Consider the following 21432-nt stretch of genomic DNA (forward strand, 5'->3'; position numbering starts at 1 on the left):
GGGAGTTTCGTATTTCTGTCCACATGCTTAGGAGCTTTTAGACTAAGTGAAGAGGCCAGCAGCCCACGCCCTGCCCAGGCCTGGCTTTACTCATCGTTGTTTGTACTGCTGGTACGGCTCCTACTGCGCTTTTCTCAGGACAGCTGTCAGGCTCTTCTGAGGGACCGTATCAGGCCCCTTCTCACCTCTGACTTCACAGAGGCTTGAGAAATAGAAATGCAGAGTCTGTCGAGACTTCAGACCCACACGTACCAAGAGGAAATATGCAGAGTAGAAACTTCCCCAGGTGATAAGCCCTTGGAGGAACCTGACCCACTTCTTGGCTGTCGGGCTCAGAGTGCACGAAGGTAGGGTGCTTACAGCCAGCTAACCTCCCTCAATAGTAAGGGTCCATGGAGGAAGCTCTCACCATCCCTCCAACCAGACAAAGCACCCTCTTGATGGAATGGAGCAGACGGAGACAGCAGAATGAATTTCCTCGAGACAGCAAGAGCATCGAGGGCATTTTTGTTTTGGTGTGAGCTGGGGTAGAACGTGGGGAGAGGGTGCAAATGTTTCTTCCTCCAGTGATTATTGGAAGAAAATCTGGTAACATGCCTCACACAGCCAGTAGTGTGCACAGTGCCCTGTGCTGGGCACTGAATACATAATGAAGAGTAAAAACAAGCATGGATTCTTTTCCTAAGGAGCCCACCATCTTAGGAGAGAGACAGAGTAATCCCATCTCTGCCCTAAGGAATTTGTGCACAAGGAAGAACAAAAGGCACCACAGTTGCCCTACCGTATGCCTCATGCGGGCGGCACCTGTCACTGAGGTGGCAGAAGAGGCACTTTGGGGGTACCTGCTCCTCAGAGAGAAGGTCCCCAGCGCTGCCTGCAGGGTGAAGGACAGACAGAGCTGCATCACCAGTGATAGTAAAACAAAAGCTGATGGAGAATTATTGTCTAACCCCATACACAAAAGTAAACTCAAAATGGATCAAAGACCTGAACATAAGTCATGAAACCATTAAACTCTTAGAAAAAAACATAGGCAAAAATCTCTTGGACATAAACATGAGTGACTTCTTCATGAACATATCTCCCCAGGCAAGGGAAACAAAAGCAAAAATGAACAAGTGGGACTATATCAAACTGAAAAGCTTCTGTACAGCAAAGGACACCATCAGCAAAACAAAAAGACATCCTACAGTATAGGAGAATATATTCATAAATGACATATCCGATAAGCAGTTGACACCGAAATTAGACAAAGCTCATGCACCTCAACAAACAAAAAGCAAATAAGCCAATTAAAAAATGGGCAGAGGAGCTGAACAGACAGTTCTCCAAAGAAGAAATTCAGATGGCCAACAGGCACATGAAAAGATGCTCCACATCGCTAATCATCAGAGAAATGCAAATTAAAACCGTAATGCGATATCACCTCACACCACTTAGGATGGCCAACATCCAAAAAACAAACAACAACAAATGTTGGCGAGGATGTGGAGAAAGGGGAACCCTCCTACACTGCTGGTGCGAATGTAAACTAGTTCAACCAGTGTGGAAAGCAGTATGGAGGTTCCTCAAAAAACTCAAAATAGAAATACCATTTGACTCAGGAATGGTAGTGGGGTATGCAGTGGGGACCTTATAATAGGGGGAGTCTAGTAACCATAATGTTCATGTAATTGTACATTAATGATAGCAAAATAAATTAGAAAAAAGCCAATGGAGAAATGAAATAGCCCACAAAGCCTGTTACTAGCACCCGGGCTGGCTCTCACTTTAGATGCAGCATCTTGTCACCTGTCATGGGGGCCCCGTGTACATGCTACAGAGCTGGCAGCTGACTTTGTTTGCTAGCAGCCACACAGAGAGGTTTTTTGTGATCATGAAGGAGTTTCCCCTAAGATAGTTCCATGTAATGATAGATCTGGATCTTTTACGTGACCAGATCCTGTTCCATTACATTAGAGTCAATAAAAAAAATTCCCACACATGGGCTTTATCAAAGTAAAAGTGAGGTTTTCCATTGCCTTGCCTTCCTTTTGAGGTTTCTTTTCTGAACCACAGTTCTCCATCAGTTTTTTACTGTGGAGATGTGGTGAGAGGCAATTCAAAAGCCCTGGCCAGTAGTGATCAGGATTTTGTAGTGAGTTTGTGAATACAAAGGCAACAGGTTCACTTTCATGCAGTTAACATAATCGTGGTCTTTATATTTCATCCCTTGCATCCATCACTTTGTTCAGCTTCCCTAACACATGGGATAAAACTGGACTATCAGGAAGCAAGGCCCGTTTAGGAGATAACAAAGTGTCCAATGTTGGCGGATGAAGGGGAGAAATTGCAAAACCAACTTCCCTGCTTCCCTTTATTGCCCAAAAGAGCAAACAAATGAGAATGTGTCTGTGCCTGGTGTCTCTTCATGGACAGAGATTATTTATATAAGATTTCACTTTTGGTCAAGCACTACTTAGAGGTGTGCACTTGACTTGAGCTCAAGGATCTTTCCCTGATAGGAGATTCCAATTACACTGAAATGAGCACTTTTGTTTGTTTTGTTTTTTACTTAATAGGGAAACCAAATGACTGTCCGAGGCCCAGGGTGGGTTTGTGGGTTCTGACATGACCTCTAATGTTGCTCCTTGCTCCTTATCAGGGTATGAGAGGTACAATGCCATGCGAGCAGACCCCGCACTTTGCTTCCTGGAGAAAGTTGGGATGCCAGATGAGAAGTCCCTTTCTGCAGAACAGGGTGTTGCAGATGGGACCTCAGACATACCCGAAAGGTGAGAAGCTGCATCGGCCCTCTGATGTGACATGCCATGCCATGCCATGAATCTGTGACCCTTCCTCATATATCCAGGCTCTCATAGTCTTTTCCTCAGGGTCTGACTTCTCCCCTAAACCTCACCTTGCTGGAATTGCTTTCCAGAATTGCTTTGGTTCCATCCTGCTACACCACAAGCCTTTCCATTGATATCTAAGTACTTTGAACCAAATACCAGTTCCTGTTCTTTGTGGGCTCCCCAAGCTGCCACCACCTGCCCCACTCCTTAACCAGACTCACCTCTCATCTGGTCAGAGGAGGCTCAAGGCAGAATTCTGACCTCTCATACGTGGCAGAAAGCTAAGAAGAGACACAGCAAGTACAGGCTTCCTGACCTTGAAATATCTCAGGTAAAATTCCAGCATTAATTTGGGATTGCATGGTCCATGAGTAAGGTGAGTTTAGGAGCCACTGCTTGATGGCCATGGAATTTATGGGTTGTGTACAGAAAGTATGGAAGCATGACTGGGTTTTATTTACTGTTGGCATAACACCAAAATGTGTAAATTCATAGGAAAGCTTAACAAACATCCAAAAGCTGTGGCTCTCCAAAATATATATGTATTTGGAAAACATAACCACATATCTCTAGGTTTGTATTTGGTAGGTTTTTGACTTGATCTCTTCAAAAGTAACAGATACTGCTTACATTGGGTAGAGCTGTTGCCAGACATGAGGGTGTGGTACTGTCAGGAGCTCCTTGCCATCTGCCAAGGCCAAGAAAAGGGGTGCGTTTTCCACCTGTCCTTAACCCCAATGAACACTTGAATTACCGTAACTCTCTAAATGGCATAAAGCTTAGATTTTTGTGGGGAGGCTGTCTTTCTGTGGCTTAGCAGAAGGTAGGAAATGCTACTGCCTCGGGGCCTGAGCAGTAAAGATAAGAATATTTTAGACAGGAGTACTTCAAGTCAGTTTTAAGAAGAATCATGAAAAATAGAGAGACATCAGCAGTGGTTAAGCTAACAGGGAGAAGACATCAGGCAGCTAACTTAGAGGCAAGTGTGTTGGGAATGAGGGCAAAGTGTACTTCCTTCTTAGCAGTCACAGCAGAGCTTCCTTGCAAGGAAGTGACTGCTGCTGAGTGTAAGTGACTGTGTGAAGACTATTCCCCTGTAGCTGGGGTGGGCATGCAGGCTTCGCTTGGTTTGCCTGTAGAGTCTGTTCTTTTATCACAACCACGTACTAAGCCAACTCCTGATAGGCAGTAATTACCTTTGATGTTATAGCATCATTGTTGAACAGCCGGTCTGTGAACTTGCCCATAGAAGTTAAGACACTGGAAAAACAAGATTTTGAGGCCTGTGAGAAAAGGGATCTACTAATGCTCACTTTGGTCATTGATTTAGGGGAGTTTCTTATAAGCATCCTCATTGCAGAATAGCTCCTAAGTAGTCTGTAATGCCTCTTTTTTTCTTACTTTTATTTAGAAGTAACGTGGAGAAAGAAGATAATACTGAAGACAAATTAGATGGCCTTCAGAAACAAACGGTGAGTCAGATGTGCTGTATTGGTACTCTGCACGATCTTTACTATCAAGAGAGAAATGACTATCTTGGTAGTGTGGTCTTAGGGAACTTGATTGCATTGCTGCAATTACATTGAATTTTCCCCAACATTTATTATTGAAATTGTCAACATACAGCCTACATTGAACTTCTATTCTAATGAAATATTTGGTTTGGAGATAATGGTAGATTTTAGGTGCAATTTAAGACACAATAGAAAGTAATCCTGTGTGCCTTTTAATCCAGTTTCCCACCGTGGGAACATCTTGCAAAACTGTAGAACAATATCATAGCTAGGATGCTGACATTGATAGAGTCAAGACACAGGACATTTCCTTGACCACAAAGATCTATCATGTTGCCCTCTGATAGCCACATCCACTTCCCTCCTGCCTTCACCTCCTTTTTAATCCCTGAAAACCACTAACGTTTTCTACATTTCTACAATTTTGTCATTATAAGAATATGTAAATGAAATCATACAACATGTAACCTTTGGGGATTGGCTTTTGTCAGTCGGCATAATTCCCTATGGATTGATCAATACTGCTGTCTGTAGCAATAATTCATTCCCTTTTATTGCTAAGTACTATTTCGTGGTATTGGTGTCCCACAGTTTGTGTCACCATTCATCCATTGAAGGACATCTGGGTTGTTTGCAATTTTTTGCTATTCCAAATACTTCTGTACACACTGGCATATAAATTTTATGTGAACATCTATTTCCATTTGATTGCTGGGTCACATGGTAGTTACATCGTTTAGTTGTTTAAAAAATTGCCAAACTTTTTGGAGTAGCTGCACCATTTTACATTCCCACCAGTGATATATGAGTGATCCACTTATCCTCACCCTAACTGGTGGTGTCACTATTTTTTAATTGAGCCATTCTGATAGGTGCATAGTGATATCTTGTTGTGGTTTTAATTTGTATTTCCCTAATGGCTAATGATGTTTAACAACTTTTTATATGCTTAATTTCCATATGCATGACTCTTCAGTAAAGTGTTTCTTCATGTCCTTTGCCCTTTTTCTAATAGCATTGTTTCTCTGTTTGTTGATATTTGAGAGTTCTTTACATATTCTAGACACTAGTCTTTTGTCAGATATGGTTTGCAAATATTTTATCTCATCCTGTAATTTGTCTTTTTATCCCATTTACATTGTCTTTCACAGAATAAAAGTTTTTAATTTTTATTAATTCCAATTATCAGTTTTCCTTTTGTGGATCATACTTTTGGTATTAACAACTCTGCAGATCCCAAAGATTTTCCTCAGTTTTTTTCTGTTTTATAATTTGCATTTAAGTCTGTGATCCATTTTAAGTTCATTTTCACATAAATGGAGAGAATTATTAGATTGAGGTTTATTTTTTACCTGTTGATGTGCAGTTGCTCTTGAACCATTTGTTTTGAAAGACCATCTTTCCTCCATTGAATTGCTTTTGTTCCTTTGTCCAAAAAATCAGTTGAACATATTTGTATGGAACTATTTCTAGGTTCTCGGTTCTGTTCCACTGATCTGTTTATCTGTTTCTCTGCCAATAGCGTAGGTATCAATCACTGTAACTGTATCATAAGTTTTAAAATTGGAGAGACTGATTCCTCCCACTTCTTGTTCAAAATTGTTTTGACTTTTCTTATTCCTTGCCTTTCCATATAAATTTTAGACTACTCTTCTATATCCATAAAAATTCTTGCTGGGATTTTTATAAGAATTGCATTAAACCCATATATCACTTTGGGGAGAATTGACATCTTTACTATATTAAAGCTTATTATTTATCCCTCCATTTATTTTGATCTTTGATTTCTTTTTTTATTGTTTTGTAGTTTTTCAGCAAACAAGTCCAGTACATGTTTATAGGTTTACTTTTAAGTATTTAATTTCTTTGGAGTAATTGTAAATGGTATTATATTTATCTTTTGTCCTACAACCTTGCTGAACTCAGGTGTCAGTTCTAGGAGGTTTTATTAGGTTTCTTGAGATTTTCTGTGTCATCTACAAATAGGGATAGTTTTATTTGCTCCTTTCTGATCTATATGACTATATTTCCTTTTCTTACCTTATTGCACTAAAACTTCCAGCACTGTGTTAAATAAGAGTGGTAAGAGCAGACATCCTTGCCTTGTTCCTGGTAGAGGAAGACATTCATTAAGTGTAATGTTACCTCTAAACTTTTTGTAGATGCTCTTTATCAAAGATGAAGGCTCTCCCCTATATTCCTGTTTTTTTGAGAATTTTTACCATGAATGGATGTTGAATTTTGTCAAATGCATTTTTGCAGCAATTAATACGATCATGTGACTTTTCTTATTTAGCCTATTATTATGGTAGGTTACATTGATTTTCAAATATTTAACCAGCCTCTTACCCCTCAGTAAACTCCAAGTTTACTAATATTTTGCTAAGGATTTTTACATCTATATTCATGAGGGATATTCATCTATAGTTGTCTTTTGGTACTATCTTTGTCTGGTTTTGATACCAAGGTATTGTTAGCTTCATAAAATGAATTGGATGTTCCCTTTCTTCTCTTCTGTTTTTTGATAGACATTGTCTAGAATTGGTATTAAGTCTTTAAACCTTTAGTAGAATTCTCCAGTGAAACTGGGCATAGAAATTCCTTCTGAGGGAAGTTTTTAAATTATTGAATACAAATGTCTTTTATATTGAGTAAGTTGTGATAGTTTGTGTTTTCCAAAAAATTGGTCTGTTTCATCCAAGTTGTTGATTTTCTGTGTGTTGAGTTGTTCATAGTATTCCCTTATCCTTTTGATGTCTGCAGAATTTGTGGTGTTATTCTTTGTTCATTTCTCTATTGTTTTTCTGTTTTAAATTTTATTAATTTCTGCTCTTCATTATTCCCTTCCTTCTGCTTGTTTTGATTTTATTTTACTCTTCTTTTTCTAGGTTTTTTGTTTAGGAGCTTAGATTACTGATTTGAGACTCTCCACTCGTTCAGTGTATTAATTCAGTGCTATAAATTTCCCTTTCAGCATTGCTTTAGCTATGTCCCTCAAAGTTCACTTTGTTGTATTTTTATTTTCATTCCGTTTAATGTATTTTTTAAAATTTCCCTTGAGAATTCCTCTTTGAACCATGAATTATAGACATGTATCATTTAGTTTGTAAGTGTTTGGATATTTTCCCATTCTCTTTCTGTTTTTTGATTTCTGGCTTGATTTCATTGTGTTCAGAAAACACATTCTGTATTATTTCGATTGTCTCAAATTTGTTAAGGTTTGTTTTATGGTCCAGAATACTGTCTATCTTGTATATGTCCCATGGGCACTTGAAAAACAATATGTGTTTTGCTATTGTTGGATGGAGTGTTACATAGATGTCAGTTAGATCCTGTTGGTTGTTAGAGTTGTTGAGTTCTTCTGTATCCTTGCTGATTTTCTGCCTGATTGTTTCATCACTTGTTGACAGAAGATTATCGAAGTCTCCAGCTCCAGGATTTGTCTGTTTTTCATTCCACTTCTGTCAGTTTTTGCTTCACATGTTTTGCAGCTCTGTTTAGTGTGTACACATTTAGGACTATGTCTTCATAGTGGATTGACTCTGTTAATCATTATAAAATGTCCATCTCTGTCTCATAGTTTTCTTTCCTCTAAAGTGTACTTTTTGATATTAATATACCTACTGCTGATTTCCTTTGATTAATGTTTGCATGATGCAAATTTTTCATCCTTTTACTTCGAACTTGCCTTTATCATATTTGAAGTGAGTTTCCTATAGACAGCATACAGTTGGGTCATAGTTTTTAATGCACTCTGCCAATCTCTGTCTTATAGTTGGTATATTTATCCATTTACATGTAGTGTGATTATTGATCCATTAAGGCCTAAGTCTGATATTTTATTGTTTTCTCTGTCTTTGTTTCTTTTTTCATTTTCCTGTTTTCCTCTTGTTACTTGAACATTATTTGTGATGCCTTTTTGATTTATGGCTTTTTTTAGCTTTTTAGTGGTCATTCTAGATATTTCACTATATATATGTACTATATCACAGTCCACTGGTATCATCATTTTACCAGTTAAAGTGAAGAAACCTTACCTCTAGCTTCGTCCTTTTACCCTCACCCATTTATAATGTGATTGTCTTAAATATTTCTTCTAGATACATTTAGAACCATATCAGACAACATTATAGTTTTGTTGCAATTGCAAGATATATAATTTAGAAAATTCACAAGGAGAAGGAAAGTCTACTATATTGACTCATATTTTTGTTCACTGTAGTCTTTCTTGCTGGTGTTCCAAGGTTTCTTCTTTCTATTTAGAGAAATTACTTTAGACATTCTTTTAAATTAGATCTGCTGGTGACAGTTTTTCTTCATCTGAGAATGTCTTAATATTCTCTTCATTCCTGGAGGATATTTTCACCGGGTATAGGATTTTGGGTTGACAGTTCTTTTCTTTCAGCTCTTAAAAAATGTTGTGCCACTTCCTTCTGGCCTCCATGGTTTTTGATGAAATCCACTGTCATTCAAGTTATTTTTCCCCTATAGGTAAGGTGTCTTTTCTTTCTTGCTGCTTTCAAGATTTTTTTTTTTAGTCTTTAATTTTCAGGAGTTTATGATGGTTTTTCTATGTATTTCTTTGCATTCAGCCTGTTTGGGGATTTGCTCAGCTTCTTAAATCTGTAGGCTTATGTCTTTTGTCAAATATGGGGAATTTTTGGCCATTATTTCTTGAAGCCCTTTCTCCTCTCCTTCTGGGACTCTGATTGATATGAGTAGTTCATCTTTGGTTACAGCCCCACAGGTTCCTGATGCTCTGTTTAATTCTTTTTTTTAATCAGTTTTTCTGTTGTTCACACAACAACATACTTTCTGTTTTTCTGTCTTTTGAGTTCACTGATTCTTTTTCTCTTTAATTCTGCTCTTCAGCCTATCTGTTGACTTTGGTTTGGTTTTTGTTGGTTATTTTATTTTTCAAATCTAAAATTTCTTTTTGGTTCTTCTATGAATCTTTATTTCTTTGCTGAAACTTAGTTTTTTCATTGGTGGTGTGCGTGTTCAAAATTGCTCATTGATGGCTGCTTTCAATTCTTACGTCAGGCAATTCTAAGACCTCTGTCATTTCAGTGTTAGCATCTATTGATTATTCTTTTCATTCAGTTTGAAGTCTTCCTGGTTTTTGGTAAGATAAGTGATATTTTATTGAAATGTGGACATTTTGGATATAATATTGTGAGACTCGGGGTCTTATTTAAAACTTCCATTTTAGCTGACTACCTTTGACACCTTTCTTGCAGAGGAGTGAGGGGCAGGGGTGTACCACCTTGTTACTACCAGGTGGGAGCAGAAATTCATGTTCCCAGTTATGTTTTCTCATTACTGCTGGATGTTCAGCTCTCCATTTGGAAGATGCTAACACCATGGGTGGGGGTGGGGGCCTATCAGGATCAAAGTCTTGGCCCCCTCCTTGGCTTTTTGACAATACCCCAGCAGGAAATGGTGCCCTGTACAAGCTGGTGAAGGTAAAAATCTAGATGCCCAACTCAGCCTTTGCTGGCATGAATGTGTTGAGCCACAGTTTTTTTTTGTGTTGTGGAGCTGGAATATAGTAGGTATTGTCTTAAGATTTCATATATTCCTCACCTGCCCCTTTCTTGATCATCTTTTAGAGAGGACAAGCTTTTGTTTCTTTTTGTTTCTGTTTTTTTTTTTGTTTGTTTGTTTGTTTTGTCTGCACCCTTTGGCATGTCCACGTAGCCAGCTTTCTTTACCTCTAAGTCTGGGCCCCAAGGTCCCTAGTTAGTCTTTTTCTTTTTACCTTTCTGAGTTTTCTTACATTCATTTTATATATAATGTTCAGGGGATTTAGTTGTACTTAGAGTGAAAAACAGGGATATGTGTGTTTTCCCAGAAGCAGAAATCTACAGTGCACTTTACAGATGAGTTTCTGGAACTTGGCATAAGCAGACTGAAACCTTACCAGCGCCCCAACGCCACTTGACTCCGTTTTATTTGACATTGAGAAGTGGAGCAAATGAGTCTGTTAGAATTTCATGGATTATGGATTCCAGAGGTTACAGTGGCATTGTCTCCAACTGACTCCATTACCAGGATAGTCTCTCCTTTTCTCCTGACCACCACACAAAAGTTACCAGTCCTTTTCTTTTGGTTCTAGTTTGGAGAACATGCGGTGTTTACTTCACCTTCCATCAGCTCTGATGCCTGTAACTGTAACAATGACATCACATTCCCAAAGTAGAAAATAATTATTTTTTGAAGATGGGTTTCCATATCTCCCTAAGGCTTAAGAAGCAGTGAATTGAAACAGTCAGCATGATGCTTCAGACCCTGGACTCAAAGGAAGTTGAGTTCTGGTCTTGATGATTAAAATCCAAGTTCTGCCATTCTGGTCTCTAGCTTATACTTTTACTTCTTTTGCCTGAAATTTGGGAGGTGTTTTCCTTTAGAAACAATGCAAGTACCAAAGAAATGAAAGTAATACTATATACCTATCTGGAACATTACTCGTTTTTTTTTTTATAAAGGTATTATTGATATACACGCTTATGAAGGTTTCACATGAAAAATAATGTGGTTACTACATTCACCCATATTATCAAGTTCCCCCCCCATACCCCATTGCAGTCACTGTCCATCAGTGTAGTAAGATGCCACAGAGTCCCTATTTGTCTTCTCTGAGTTACACTGTCTTCCCCGTGACCCCACACACACCATGTGCACCAATCATGATACCCCACAATCCCCTTCTCCCTCCTTCCCCACCTGCCCTCCCTCACCCTTCCCCTTTGGTAACCGCTGGTCCCTTCTTGGAGTCTGCGAGTCTGCTGTTATTTTGTTCCTTCAGTTTTGCTTCATTGTTATACTCCCCAAATGAGAGAAATCATTTGGTATTTGTCTTTCTCTGCCTGACTTATTTCACTGAGCATAATACCCTCTAGCTCCATCCATGTTGTTGCAAATGGTAGGATTTGTTTCTTATGGCTGAATAGTATTCCATTGTGTATATGTACCACCTCTTCTTTATCCATTCATCTACTGATGGACACTTAGGTTGCTTCTATATCTTGGCTATTGTAAATAGTGCTGTGATAAACATTGGGGTGCATATGTCTTTTTGATTTTGAGAAGTTGTTTTCTTTGGGTAAATTCCTAGGAGTGGAGTTTCCAGGTCAAATGGTATTTCTATTTTTAGTTTTTTGAGGAACCTCCATATTGCTTTCCACAATGATTGAACTAGCTTATATTCCCACCAGCAGTGTCGGAGGGTTCCCCTTTCTCCGTATTCTCACCAGCATTTGTTGTTCCTAGTCTTTTCTATGTTGGCCATCCTAACTGGTATGAGGTGATATCTCATTGTGGTTTTAATTTGCATTTCTCTGATAATTAGTGATGTGGAGCATCTTTTCATGTATCTGTTGGCCATCCGAATTTCTTCTTTGGAGAATTGTCTGTTCATATCCTCCACCCATTTTTTAATCAGTTATTTGCTCTTTTGGTTGTTGAGGCATGTGAGTTCTTTATATATTTTGGATGTTAATCCCTTGTCAGATATGTTGTTTACAAATGTATTCTCCTATACTGTAGGATGCCTTTCTGTTCTATTGATAGTGTCCTTTGCTGTACAGAAGCTTTTTACTTTGATGTCATCCCATGTGCTCATTTTTGCTTTTGTTTCCCTTGCTCAAGAAGATGCATTCAGGAAAAAGTTGCTCATGTTTATATTCAGGAGATTTTTGCCTAAGTTGTCTTCAGAGAGTTTTATGATTTCATGACTTACATTCAGGTCTTTGATCCATTTTGAGTTTACTTTTGTGTATGGGGTTAGACAATAATCCTGTTTCATTCTCTTACATGTAGCTGTCCAGTTTTGCCTACACTAGTTGTTGAAGAGGCTGTCATTTCCCCCATTGTACGTCCATGGCTCCTTTATTGTATATTAATTGACCATATATGTTTGGGGTTATATCTGTGCTCTCTAGTCTGTTCCATTGGTCTATGGGTCTGTTTTTGTGCCAGTACCAAATTGTCTTGATTACTGTGGCTTTGTAGTAGAGCTTGAAATCAGGGAGCATAATCCTCCCAGCTTTATTCTCCCTTCTCAGGATTGTTTTGGCTATTTGGGGTCTTTTGTGGTTCCATGTGAATTTTAGAACTATTTGCTCTAGTTCGTTGAAGAATGCTGTTGGTATTTTGATAGGGATTGCATTTGGAACTTTACTCTTTCTAAAGTATTTTTTCCATTTGTTTCAGTCAGTCTTCACCTCTGCCATGTGAAGTAATTAAAATGAGCACATCTGATATTACTGCTCTCATTTGATAGCTGAGGAAATTTAGGCCCAGTAAATCAAAGGACTTTACCAAATTCTCCTAGCAGCTAGATGATAGAGTTCATATTAGAAAATCTGTAGATATTCTTGTATTTCTTTATTCTAATCAAGTATTGTTTTCATAGTCAAGTGATTAGAAAGTCTTTCAGCTGTACATACATGCCCCTTCCTTTTAACAGCAGCTTCTGTGGAAAGGCAGGCAGCAGTCCCCCAGAAGGCCAGGCCTGACTCTGAAAACTGTTCACAGTAAGGTTTACATGCTTATCTCATCAGTCTTCAATCTTGGAGAGACCTGGGCACTGAAGAGTTATGGAAGAATTGGTAAAATAAATTGTTCCCTTATAATAAACTTCTCTGAAACTACTTTTTTACTCACTACAAAATTAATGCTTGTATTATTTATTTTGCTCTTGAAATCCCAAAAACTTAGACTGTAAAATATTATCAAAAGTAGATGGGATGGAGAGTTGTTTCTCCCAGATTTTGAGGTGGACAGATTGTAAACAGATTAAGCTTGAATTCTAGTCCAAATGCTAAGACAAGTGTAGACGAAAGGCCAACGTCTGAACCAGGTCTGCTGCTTGTCTTGCCAGTAGGTTTCAGCCCCGGGCAAGTTCACTGTGGGTTCAGTGGGCCTCTGTCGTCGGCGCTGCCACCATTCCAGCTTCTGCTCTGCTCTCCTGCAGCCTCGCAGCCATGCCACCATGTCGCCCAGAGCACTGGGCAGGGCTCTTTATATAGATCAATAATGACACATTGCCCACATGTGTGTAGTGAGCTAGCCGACCAGGGCCAGGTGAGAATCCTGGCCACAGGAACCATTATTTTATCCACACTGCCCCACCCTGCTTCCCTCCCACTGCCCTCCCACCCCATTCCTCCTATGCAGAAGATGCTGGTTGGGTGTTTCCTTCTCTAGGTTCTGTTCTCAGGCAGGTCAGTAGGAAGGGTTAAAAGATACCCAAAGATCCTGTCTTCTGTAGCGAGGGTAATTCCTCTGAATTAAATAGACCTGGGCGTAGGAAGGAGAACAATTAGTAGACTGGCAGAATCTTAGCATTGCCAGGAGCCCTAACACACGTCTGGGTGGTCTCTGAGTGTTCCTTCCCCTCCACAGTATCACTGCCAGGGTTATTCCAGGTTGGTTTAGATAATTCCAGGAGTCCCTGACAAAAAGAGGTGGAATGTGCTGCCTTCCAAGGAAGCCCATTTCATTGTTGGGTTATGCTTCCTGTATTGGCCCAAAAATCTGGCTCACATTTGGTTACATGGATTCTTTCTAGTTTTTGCTGGTACTGCCAAGAACACAATTGGTTTTTTTTCCCTTTCTAATAGAATTTTAAATTCTTGAGACCAGTAGCTACCTTAATCTCTTTAAATTTCTTTTCAAGTGAAATATCCCCAGTTCCTCTGCTGTTCTTCATATCATGTTGTCCCCAGGCCCCTTGCTACTCTGGTGCCTTCCGGAGCACACTGTAACTGTTTTCCTTAAATGTGGCCATTGTGGAATCATAGAATGTTAGTTAGAAGGGACATTTGAGGTGATCTAGGCTACTCCTTTCCCCCACCCTCCTTCTGCTTAGTACCAATAGAACTTTGGATTGGTAAACACAGTCACTGATTTCAGATGCAGCTGGAGTGGCTGAACCTACGGAGACCTTGCAAAGTGGCTGGTCTAAAAGTTTACTTGGGTTTGGAGTGGTTGGGGCCTAGAATTGTGAGATCTTTCTGTACCAAACCTAGTACACAGGGAGAGAAACATCTCTTTTAACACAAGTAGGAATGAGTAGCAGCTCTGCTGTCACTAAGACAAATAGTAAATTTGCCTATAGAGCGCTTCCAAGCTTACAGCACGTTTTCCCCTCCACGTGGCTATTCTTATCCCCATTCTAGAAAAGAGAAAGCTCAAATTGCTTTAATCAACTACAAAAAAGTCATACTAGCTAGAGGCCACAAGAACATTATCTCCTACTCACATCTTTTTGTGAGTCCTGTGGTCTTTCCATACTAATATCCTTGTTGTTAATGAATTTCCATAGTAAAATCGTTTATGTTCATGACAGTTGAGGTGTATCTGCTGTCTACACAAAGGCTATGTAAGAGTAGTAGGGTGCTTGATTTCCTTACAAATGAAAAACGCTGTGGGTCTTTTTAACTCTGCCTTTGTGCATCCTGTTATCTCTACACTGAGAGTTCTTATGTTCTCCCGGTGAACTCCTGTGTCCTTCAGTATGAAGCTCAAAGGTCACCTCTTGGATATTGTAGCTCCAGGCCAGAGGGGTTTTAGCTCCAGGCAAGTTCGTTCTGGATTTGGTGAAACCAAAAAATTACAACAGAACATTGGGGGAAAAAGGGAGCTTATACCAAGCTTTCTTCTCATGGCGGTAGGTCAGGCGCTAGAACCACACCCTCACCCAGCAATCTGCAAGTCTATAAGCCACCTCTGTCTCCACCTCTGCCATCTGCACAGAGCACTGGGCAGAGCTGTTTATATAGCAACACAGACAATAATGGCTTATTGCCAACACATGTGTAAGCATGTGCCTAAGTAGGCCAATTATTATATCATTGCACATGTCCAGTGGGCAAGGAGATTAGGGTCAGGTGAGGATCCTGGCCATGGAACTTCCATTTTCCCTACAGTTATCATTTCCCCTACCTAGTTTGGGTCTGGCAGAGTTGGCGACTCATTCTTGTTTTCCCACTGTGAAGAATCCTTCTCACACTGCATGGCCAGATTTATTTACATGTCTCTATAATCACCAGGCCATGGGCTCTAGAAGAATGAGGAGTCTTATCTTTTCCTCTGTAGTCCCTGAACCTAGCATAGTTGCTGGCACTCAAGGGGAAATCATTGTTTGCTGAATGTAAGAATGCTGCTCATCATGCTTGCGTTGGCCCTAGGATTCTTATAAGAGCCTAGAGGGAATCCCCTGGACCCCCCCCAGGTCTCTGCTGCCCCTTCTGCCACCTCTAGCCATGCCCAGAATAAGTAGGGGAGGCAGCCACCCCTGGAGGGGCAGCCATAAGCCAGGGAGACTAGACCTTCCCTTTTCAGATAAGAAAGCAGCTCCACGCCCCCAGGGAGAAGTGAAGGGTGTGCAGTTGAGTGGCTGTTACTGACAGTGCTTTTGGATCGAACCAGTGTCTTCCTCCCACCAGAGGCAACACAGCACAGTGGTTAGAGTTCATCCTCTGGAGTCAGACCTGGGTTTAAATTATGTCTTCACTACTTAATAACTATGTTTATTAGTTATTATTAAATGACTTAATAACTATGACAAGATTGTCAACATTTCTATTCTGTAATTACCTTCTATCTAAAGTGGATAATTATTCATTTATAATGAATTAATTGAGAAATGCATATAAAGTACTCAATGCAGATAGTATCTGGCAGCTGCTTACCTGGGTCTCAGTAGACCTTTGTGTTATTGATGCTGTTTTATTATTTTATAAAAGCTTCCTTAGAGCTCACAGTTTAGTTGAAAGATAGAAATACTGAGTGTTATCTAGTAGTTGGGATCTTTTGTTAGTATTTCCTCCTCCCAGCTACTATTTGTTGGGCATTTGCTTTGTGCCAGCAATTGGCTAAACACTTAATGTAACTCATTTGCATCCACAAACACCCTCAAAAGTATTATCATTTCCATTTTGCAAATGAAGAGAGGTTGACACAACTTGTCCAAGGCCAGAGAGCAGTGGACAGCCAGCCTCCAAACCACATGCACGCTGAAGATGGGGAAATCGCCTGTTGTGAACCAGTTCTTGTCAGCACTTCCTGGGACCTTTCATGCCTGAAATGAAGGATTCGTACCTCTTCTAAGATGAATGTTTCTTCCAGAGTGATACACATAGGCAGAAACTGAGATACTGCATGTTCAAATTCAGGGCTTTCTGTGTGCTCCATAACCCCAGGCTGTCACTTTGAGAGTACATCACATGCTCATATCAAGTTGATTGATATGCCGATAAGCTGGGCCACTGATAAGCCAGGTCTTCTCCATTCGTTCATTTCTAGAAAGAGGAAGTGCCTCCAAGAAAGGGCACAGGACAGAAAAAGGTACTTGCTGATACTAGAATGTTCCCTTGAGAGTTTGCCAAAGGCTGTTCATGTTTACTAACTGTACCAACAGAGGCTGTGAGATAGATTGGAAGGGACACCTGCATGTCCTGTGCGTCTGCCTCACACCAAGCTGGGAGCTGCCCCTGAGGCTTTGGGCAGAGCACGGCGATGCTCATGTCGCCACCCGTATGTCCTAGTGGTGAGAGTGTCGGCTCTGGCGCCTGACTACCACGTGGTAGAGGCTGTAGAACATTTCTCAGTCTGGAACCATCTATAAATATCAGCATTCAAGGATCTTCATGGATACTGTAAGGATACTCAAAAATATTCTCTACAGCAAGAAAGATAAAAGGCATAGTCAGGGGTTTTTTGTTCATTTTTTAACTACCTCAGTAGTGGGAGAGGATGAGATGGCATATTTAAATGCTACTTAAAATGGTACAATAGATCAGCCTGAGGTTTCCAGTCTTCACTGACGTTAGATGGCTGGAGACAGTTCTGGCTGGGGAAGGGAGGTTAAGCCATGTTCTCCGATTCTATGTATCGTTTATTCTTGAAAGCAAATTGTCAACCCAAATGCTCTTTTCTGGATAACTTTGTGGTTGCAAGCTTAGGCTCTCTTCAGACTTGCTGTGTTTGAAACCCAGCTCTGCCACTTGCTAGCCATGTGACCTTGGGCAAGTTACAGAACCTTTCTAGGGCTTGTCTTCTGCATCTGTAAAATGAGCATAGTAGTATTTTCTACCTCCTGAGGCAGTTCTGGTAACTAAATGAGGTCAGCCACACGAAGGGATTTGCACAGTGCTTCAGTAGCACAGAGTTCTCAGTCGTGTCCCTCTTACCACTATTCTAGTAAGAAAGAACTACATTCAGAAAATGCACCCCTGCCCCTCTTTGCCTTTTCAGTTTTCCCTTTCAGATCCTTCCATGGAATTAAGGGCCCAAGAAGGTGGTTTGAATTTTAACTATTGCCAGTTGTAGGTGTCCATCCATTCCTGCTGAACCTCTGTTAGTATTTTCTTGTCCTGTGTGTGCTGGTCCAGGATGCAGCAAATGCTGTAAAGGACCAGATCATGAATATCTTAGGCCAGGGACCACATACAGTCTGTTGTATATTCTCCCTCTCCCTCTTCTCCTCCCCCATCCCTCTTCTTTTTCTTCTTCTTCTCTTCAAATATGTAAAAATAATTCTTAGCTTAAGGGCCACACAGAAACAGTCTGCAGACCACAGTTTGCTGACCCTTATATCCCATCTGACCCTGTGCTCTAACGTGGCCAAAGTCTTGAATCCCAGGGTTATTCCCTCCTATCACTCAGGTTAAAATATCTAGTTAAAAACACAATAAATTTTCATGTTAAAAATGGAGCTAGTTAAAAAGTAGTACTATCTTTTCTCCAACCCCCCATCTCCCACCTGCCATATCCTATAAGGAGCTTTTTAAAAGTTCCGTTCCTGAGACCAAAAATAGGTCTTTAAAGGAATCCATTAGAGCCAGTTTGACAAATGCTCAACTTGGATAAGCTCTGTGCCTGTGATGTTACTCCAGATACACTTGGAACCTCGTATTGTGATTTTAATTTTAAATTCCTGGGGTTTTGCGCCATCGGTTCTCATGTCTGGAGCAGTTATGTTTTAGGAAAATAGTGTCTGTTGCTGTGAAGTAAGGTAACTAATGAAAATGAGCATGATGGTTTTTCACAGCAAAAAACAAAAATGCAGGCACAACCTTTGTGAAATGACAGTATTGCAAGTGATGATGGTCAAGCAAATATTTAGATTCAAACCACAATAGTGCTTGTAAAATGTAATTACTAAGGAGAGGATGCCAGTCCATCATTCTTTAACGTAATTCCATACCAGCAGAATCATTCCACACAGTTCCAGGGAAAATGCTTATTTAAACAAAGTGCTTTCTGGCTCCTTGATAACTATGCGTAAGTAAGCTTTATTCATCAGGGACTGCTTTGGCCTCCGAGATGTTCATGAACAGGAGATACCTCTGTGCATGTTTACTGCCCTGCAGGGACTATCGGGGGGTTTGTTCTGAGATGCACTTCTGCTGATGGCGTGGCTTCATTTATCCCTAGGAAAGTTCTGGTGATGGAGGTGATGGCATTTTTGGCGAAAAGAAAGATGACAGCCGGGCAGGTGAGACTGTGTCCTTCTGAAGGCAAAGGAAAAAAGGTCCTAGTTTGCAGTTACCCTGGAGTTCATATGTAAAAAAAGTGCTGTTTTATAAGGAGGTTCTTTTTAAAAGCCAAGGAAGTTGACCGTCATCAAACTCTCCTAGAGTCGCACTTGGAGCTTTAATGCGGCTCAGGCAAGCTTCTTCCACCTGGCATTGAAACCCGAAAGGGAAATCAGTGATGGCACCTGAAGTCAGGATGGAGTTTGAGGGAGAAAAAGGAATCATGGTTTCAATGATTTTTAACTTTTTTTATTTAATTTTCTTTTTGGAGAAAACTTAGGGGGGTTGATTTGGTTTGGTATTTCTGTTTGTTTTTCTAAATTCAAACTTAATAGGGTCTTTGGCAGTTGCAAGACGCAGCTACATACAAGCCCACAGTTGTATATGGAGAAGTCCATAGAGGGTCGACTTGTTCTCATGCCTTAGAGCAAGGTCCTCAGATCAGTTTTGTCCCCACAGACAGGCACATTTGTATTTGAGAGATTTACACAGCCAACTGTAACCTAAAGCTGTTTCTAAACAAAATCGCAGCCCTTCCAGCTACACCTAGCTCCAGAGTTGATTAAGTTACGGAGTTTGCCAGCAGACGCCTTTGTTTTGGTTCTGTTTGTAAATACTAATGTTCTCACTGGTGTTTGAAGCCCAGGATGGCTCCGACCCAGACAGAGCGCCCTGGCCAGTTCCGTCTGCTCTCACAGCTCGGCTTAGACGACTGGTCACCATTTACCAGCGTTGCAACCGCAAGGAACTCTGCCGGCCTGAAGTTCTGGGGCCAGGTAACCAAGGATACTGGGTCCAGGAAGAGATGTTCAGGAGGACCTCAGAAATGGAGCTCATCAACAAGGAAGCTCAAAAGAGGTAAAGCCAGTGCCTATCAGGGCATGCTGAGCTGTCCACTGGGTAAATGTGACCAAGGGGGAGCAGACAGCTAGCTGGAGGGCAAGTGTGTTTAATGTTCTTGTGTGAAGTCAAGTGAGCTCCAGATTAAACCAGTTGGGTATTGTCATGCTGCCTGGGGAATCTGATATCAGAGATCTAGGACACCTTTGTTCACAATTCCCAGACTTAACCATTTTCCAACTTGACCCTCTTACCTAAGTTGGACTCCAGTCTCTGGGGATGTGGTCTAAAAACATCACACTGGCTTATATCAGGCCATGCTGTTTGAGCAGCAAAGTGAATAGTATGCATTGAAGCTGAGTTATTATAGCTGTCAGTCCTTATCAAGCCTTTGAGAACAGTAAGTACCATAAAATGCCAGCGCAAAGGGAGTGCATAGTCAGCAGGAGTTACTTGCCCATCCGAGCAACGGAGGGCTGACGCAGACCAGTAACGATGCCACCAGAGCATCATGAAGCTGCAGGTCCTGAGTCTTTGTCTCTCCAGCTTCTGATACAACATCCAATGAATTAAAAGAACACCACAGAGCAAACTCATTGACTTCCATGTACTCCTGCCTTTATGAGATTTAGTAATTCAGGGAAAAAGCATCTCCCATCTCTCACGGCTCCAAAGAAAAGAGCCAGTGCCCCTTCTGCCATGCTTCTCACTCCCACCCACTGCCTTGCTCCACTCCTAGCCTGACCCTCTGGGAAAGGAGAGGGCCATGCCTAGGAGCCTTTCATTAAAACTGTGGTGGTATATAAGTATCCAGCTCCCTTAAGTCACCATCTTAATCCTGCAGGATGTAAAGACTAGAGAACCTTGTATCTCAGGGAAGATAACTGATAGTGGGTAACCTGCCTCTGTAAAACCAAGAAGACGGCCAGTGTGAGTTAGGGGTCCAGGTTGGTGGGTGGCAGAGGGAAGCACTTCCCTTTTCTGGACCCATTTCCTTATCTGTAAAATGAAGGAGGTGAATTTAGTGGCCTAGAAGGTCTGTCCAGGATTCTATGATTCTATGTTGTTTTATAGGGGGGAGAAAATACGGCAAAATATTTAAGTGTCTATACTATTTATAAAATCTTTATCCTACTAGGTGATTTCTAAAATTGATGAATCGAGATAGCAAGTATGCACACATGATTTAGAAACAGAAAGGTAAAATACCAGAAGAAAAAGCTGGAAGGTTTGAAAATATAGTAGGAAAATAGTCTACTTTTGTTATAAGCCTCAGCCCAATTTAACTTAGATAAAAAGAAATGATAAAATAGACAAACGAGCTCTGCCTCCTTTCTTGGCTTCACGAACTCTCCGAGTAGGTGCTCAGTAAGTACTGTTAGATTATTAATTTTTTTTTTTTAAGGAAAAACAGCTCACTCTCCCTTTCTGATTAAATCTCAAGGTGGACTAGGAGAGAACAAGCCGACTTCTACAGAACTGTGTCTTCCTTTGGTGTTGTTTATGATGAAGAAAAGAAAACTTTCGACTGGACGCAGTTCCGCCTCATCTCCCGTTTGGACAAGAAGTCGGATGAGAGCCTTGGGCACTACTTCCACAGTTTTGTGGCCATGTGCCGGAACGTCTGTCGTCTGCCCACGTGGAAAGATGGTGGTGAGAAAACTCTGTCAGTATATCCCAGATGAGCAAGGCAAAAAC

General features: G+C 40.7%; 1 protein-coding gene across 4 annotated transcripts in view; it reads left to right on the forward strand.

Annotated features, from left to right (window-relative positions):
* The window catches only part of CHD6 (chromodomain helicase DNA binding protein 6), a 202719-nt gene that overhangs the window by 161926 nt on the left and 19361 nt on the right, over window positions 1-21432 (forward strand). For all 4 annotated transcript variants that reach the window (XM_073236592.1, XM_073236595.1, XM_073236594.1 and 1 more), the window contains exons 26-30: window positions 2645-2774; window positions 4246-4306; window positions 18794-18854; window positions 19536-19752; window positions 21179-21387. In XM_073236592.1, coding sequence (XP_073092693.1) covers window positions 2645-2774; window positions 4246-4306; window positions 18794-18854; window positions 19536-19752; window positions 21179-21387 — 678 coding nt within the window. The remainder of the gene's footprint in view (window positions 1-2644; window positions 2775-4245; window positions 4307-18793; window positions 18855-19535; window positions 19753-21178; window positions 21388-21432) is intronic.

The sequence above is a fragment of the Manis javanica genome, chromosome 5 (genome assembly GCF_040802235.1).
Source record: "Manis javanica isolate MJ-LG chromosome 5, MJ_LKY, whole genome shotgun sequence".
Lineage (NCBI taxonomy): Eukaryota > Metazoa > Chordata > Mammalia > Pholidota > Manidae > Manis > Manis javanica.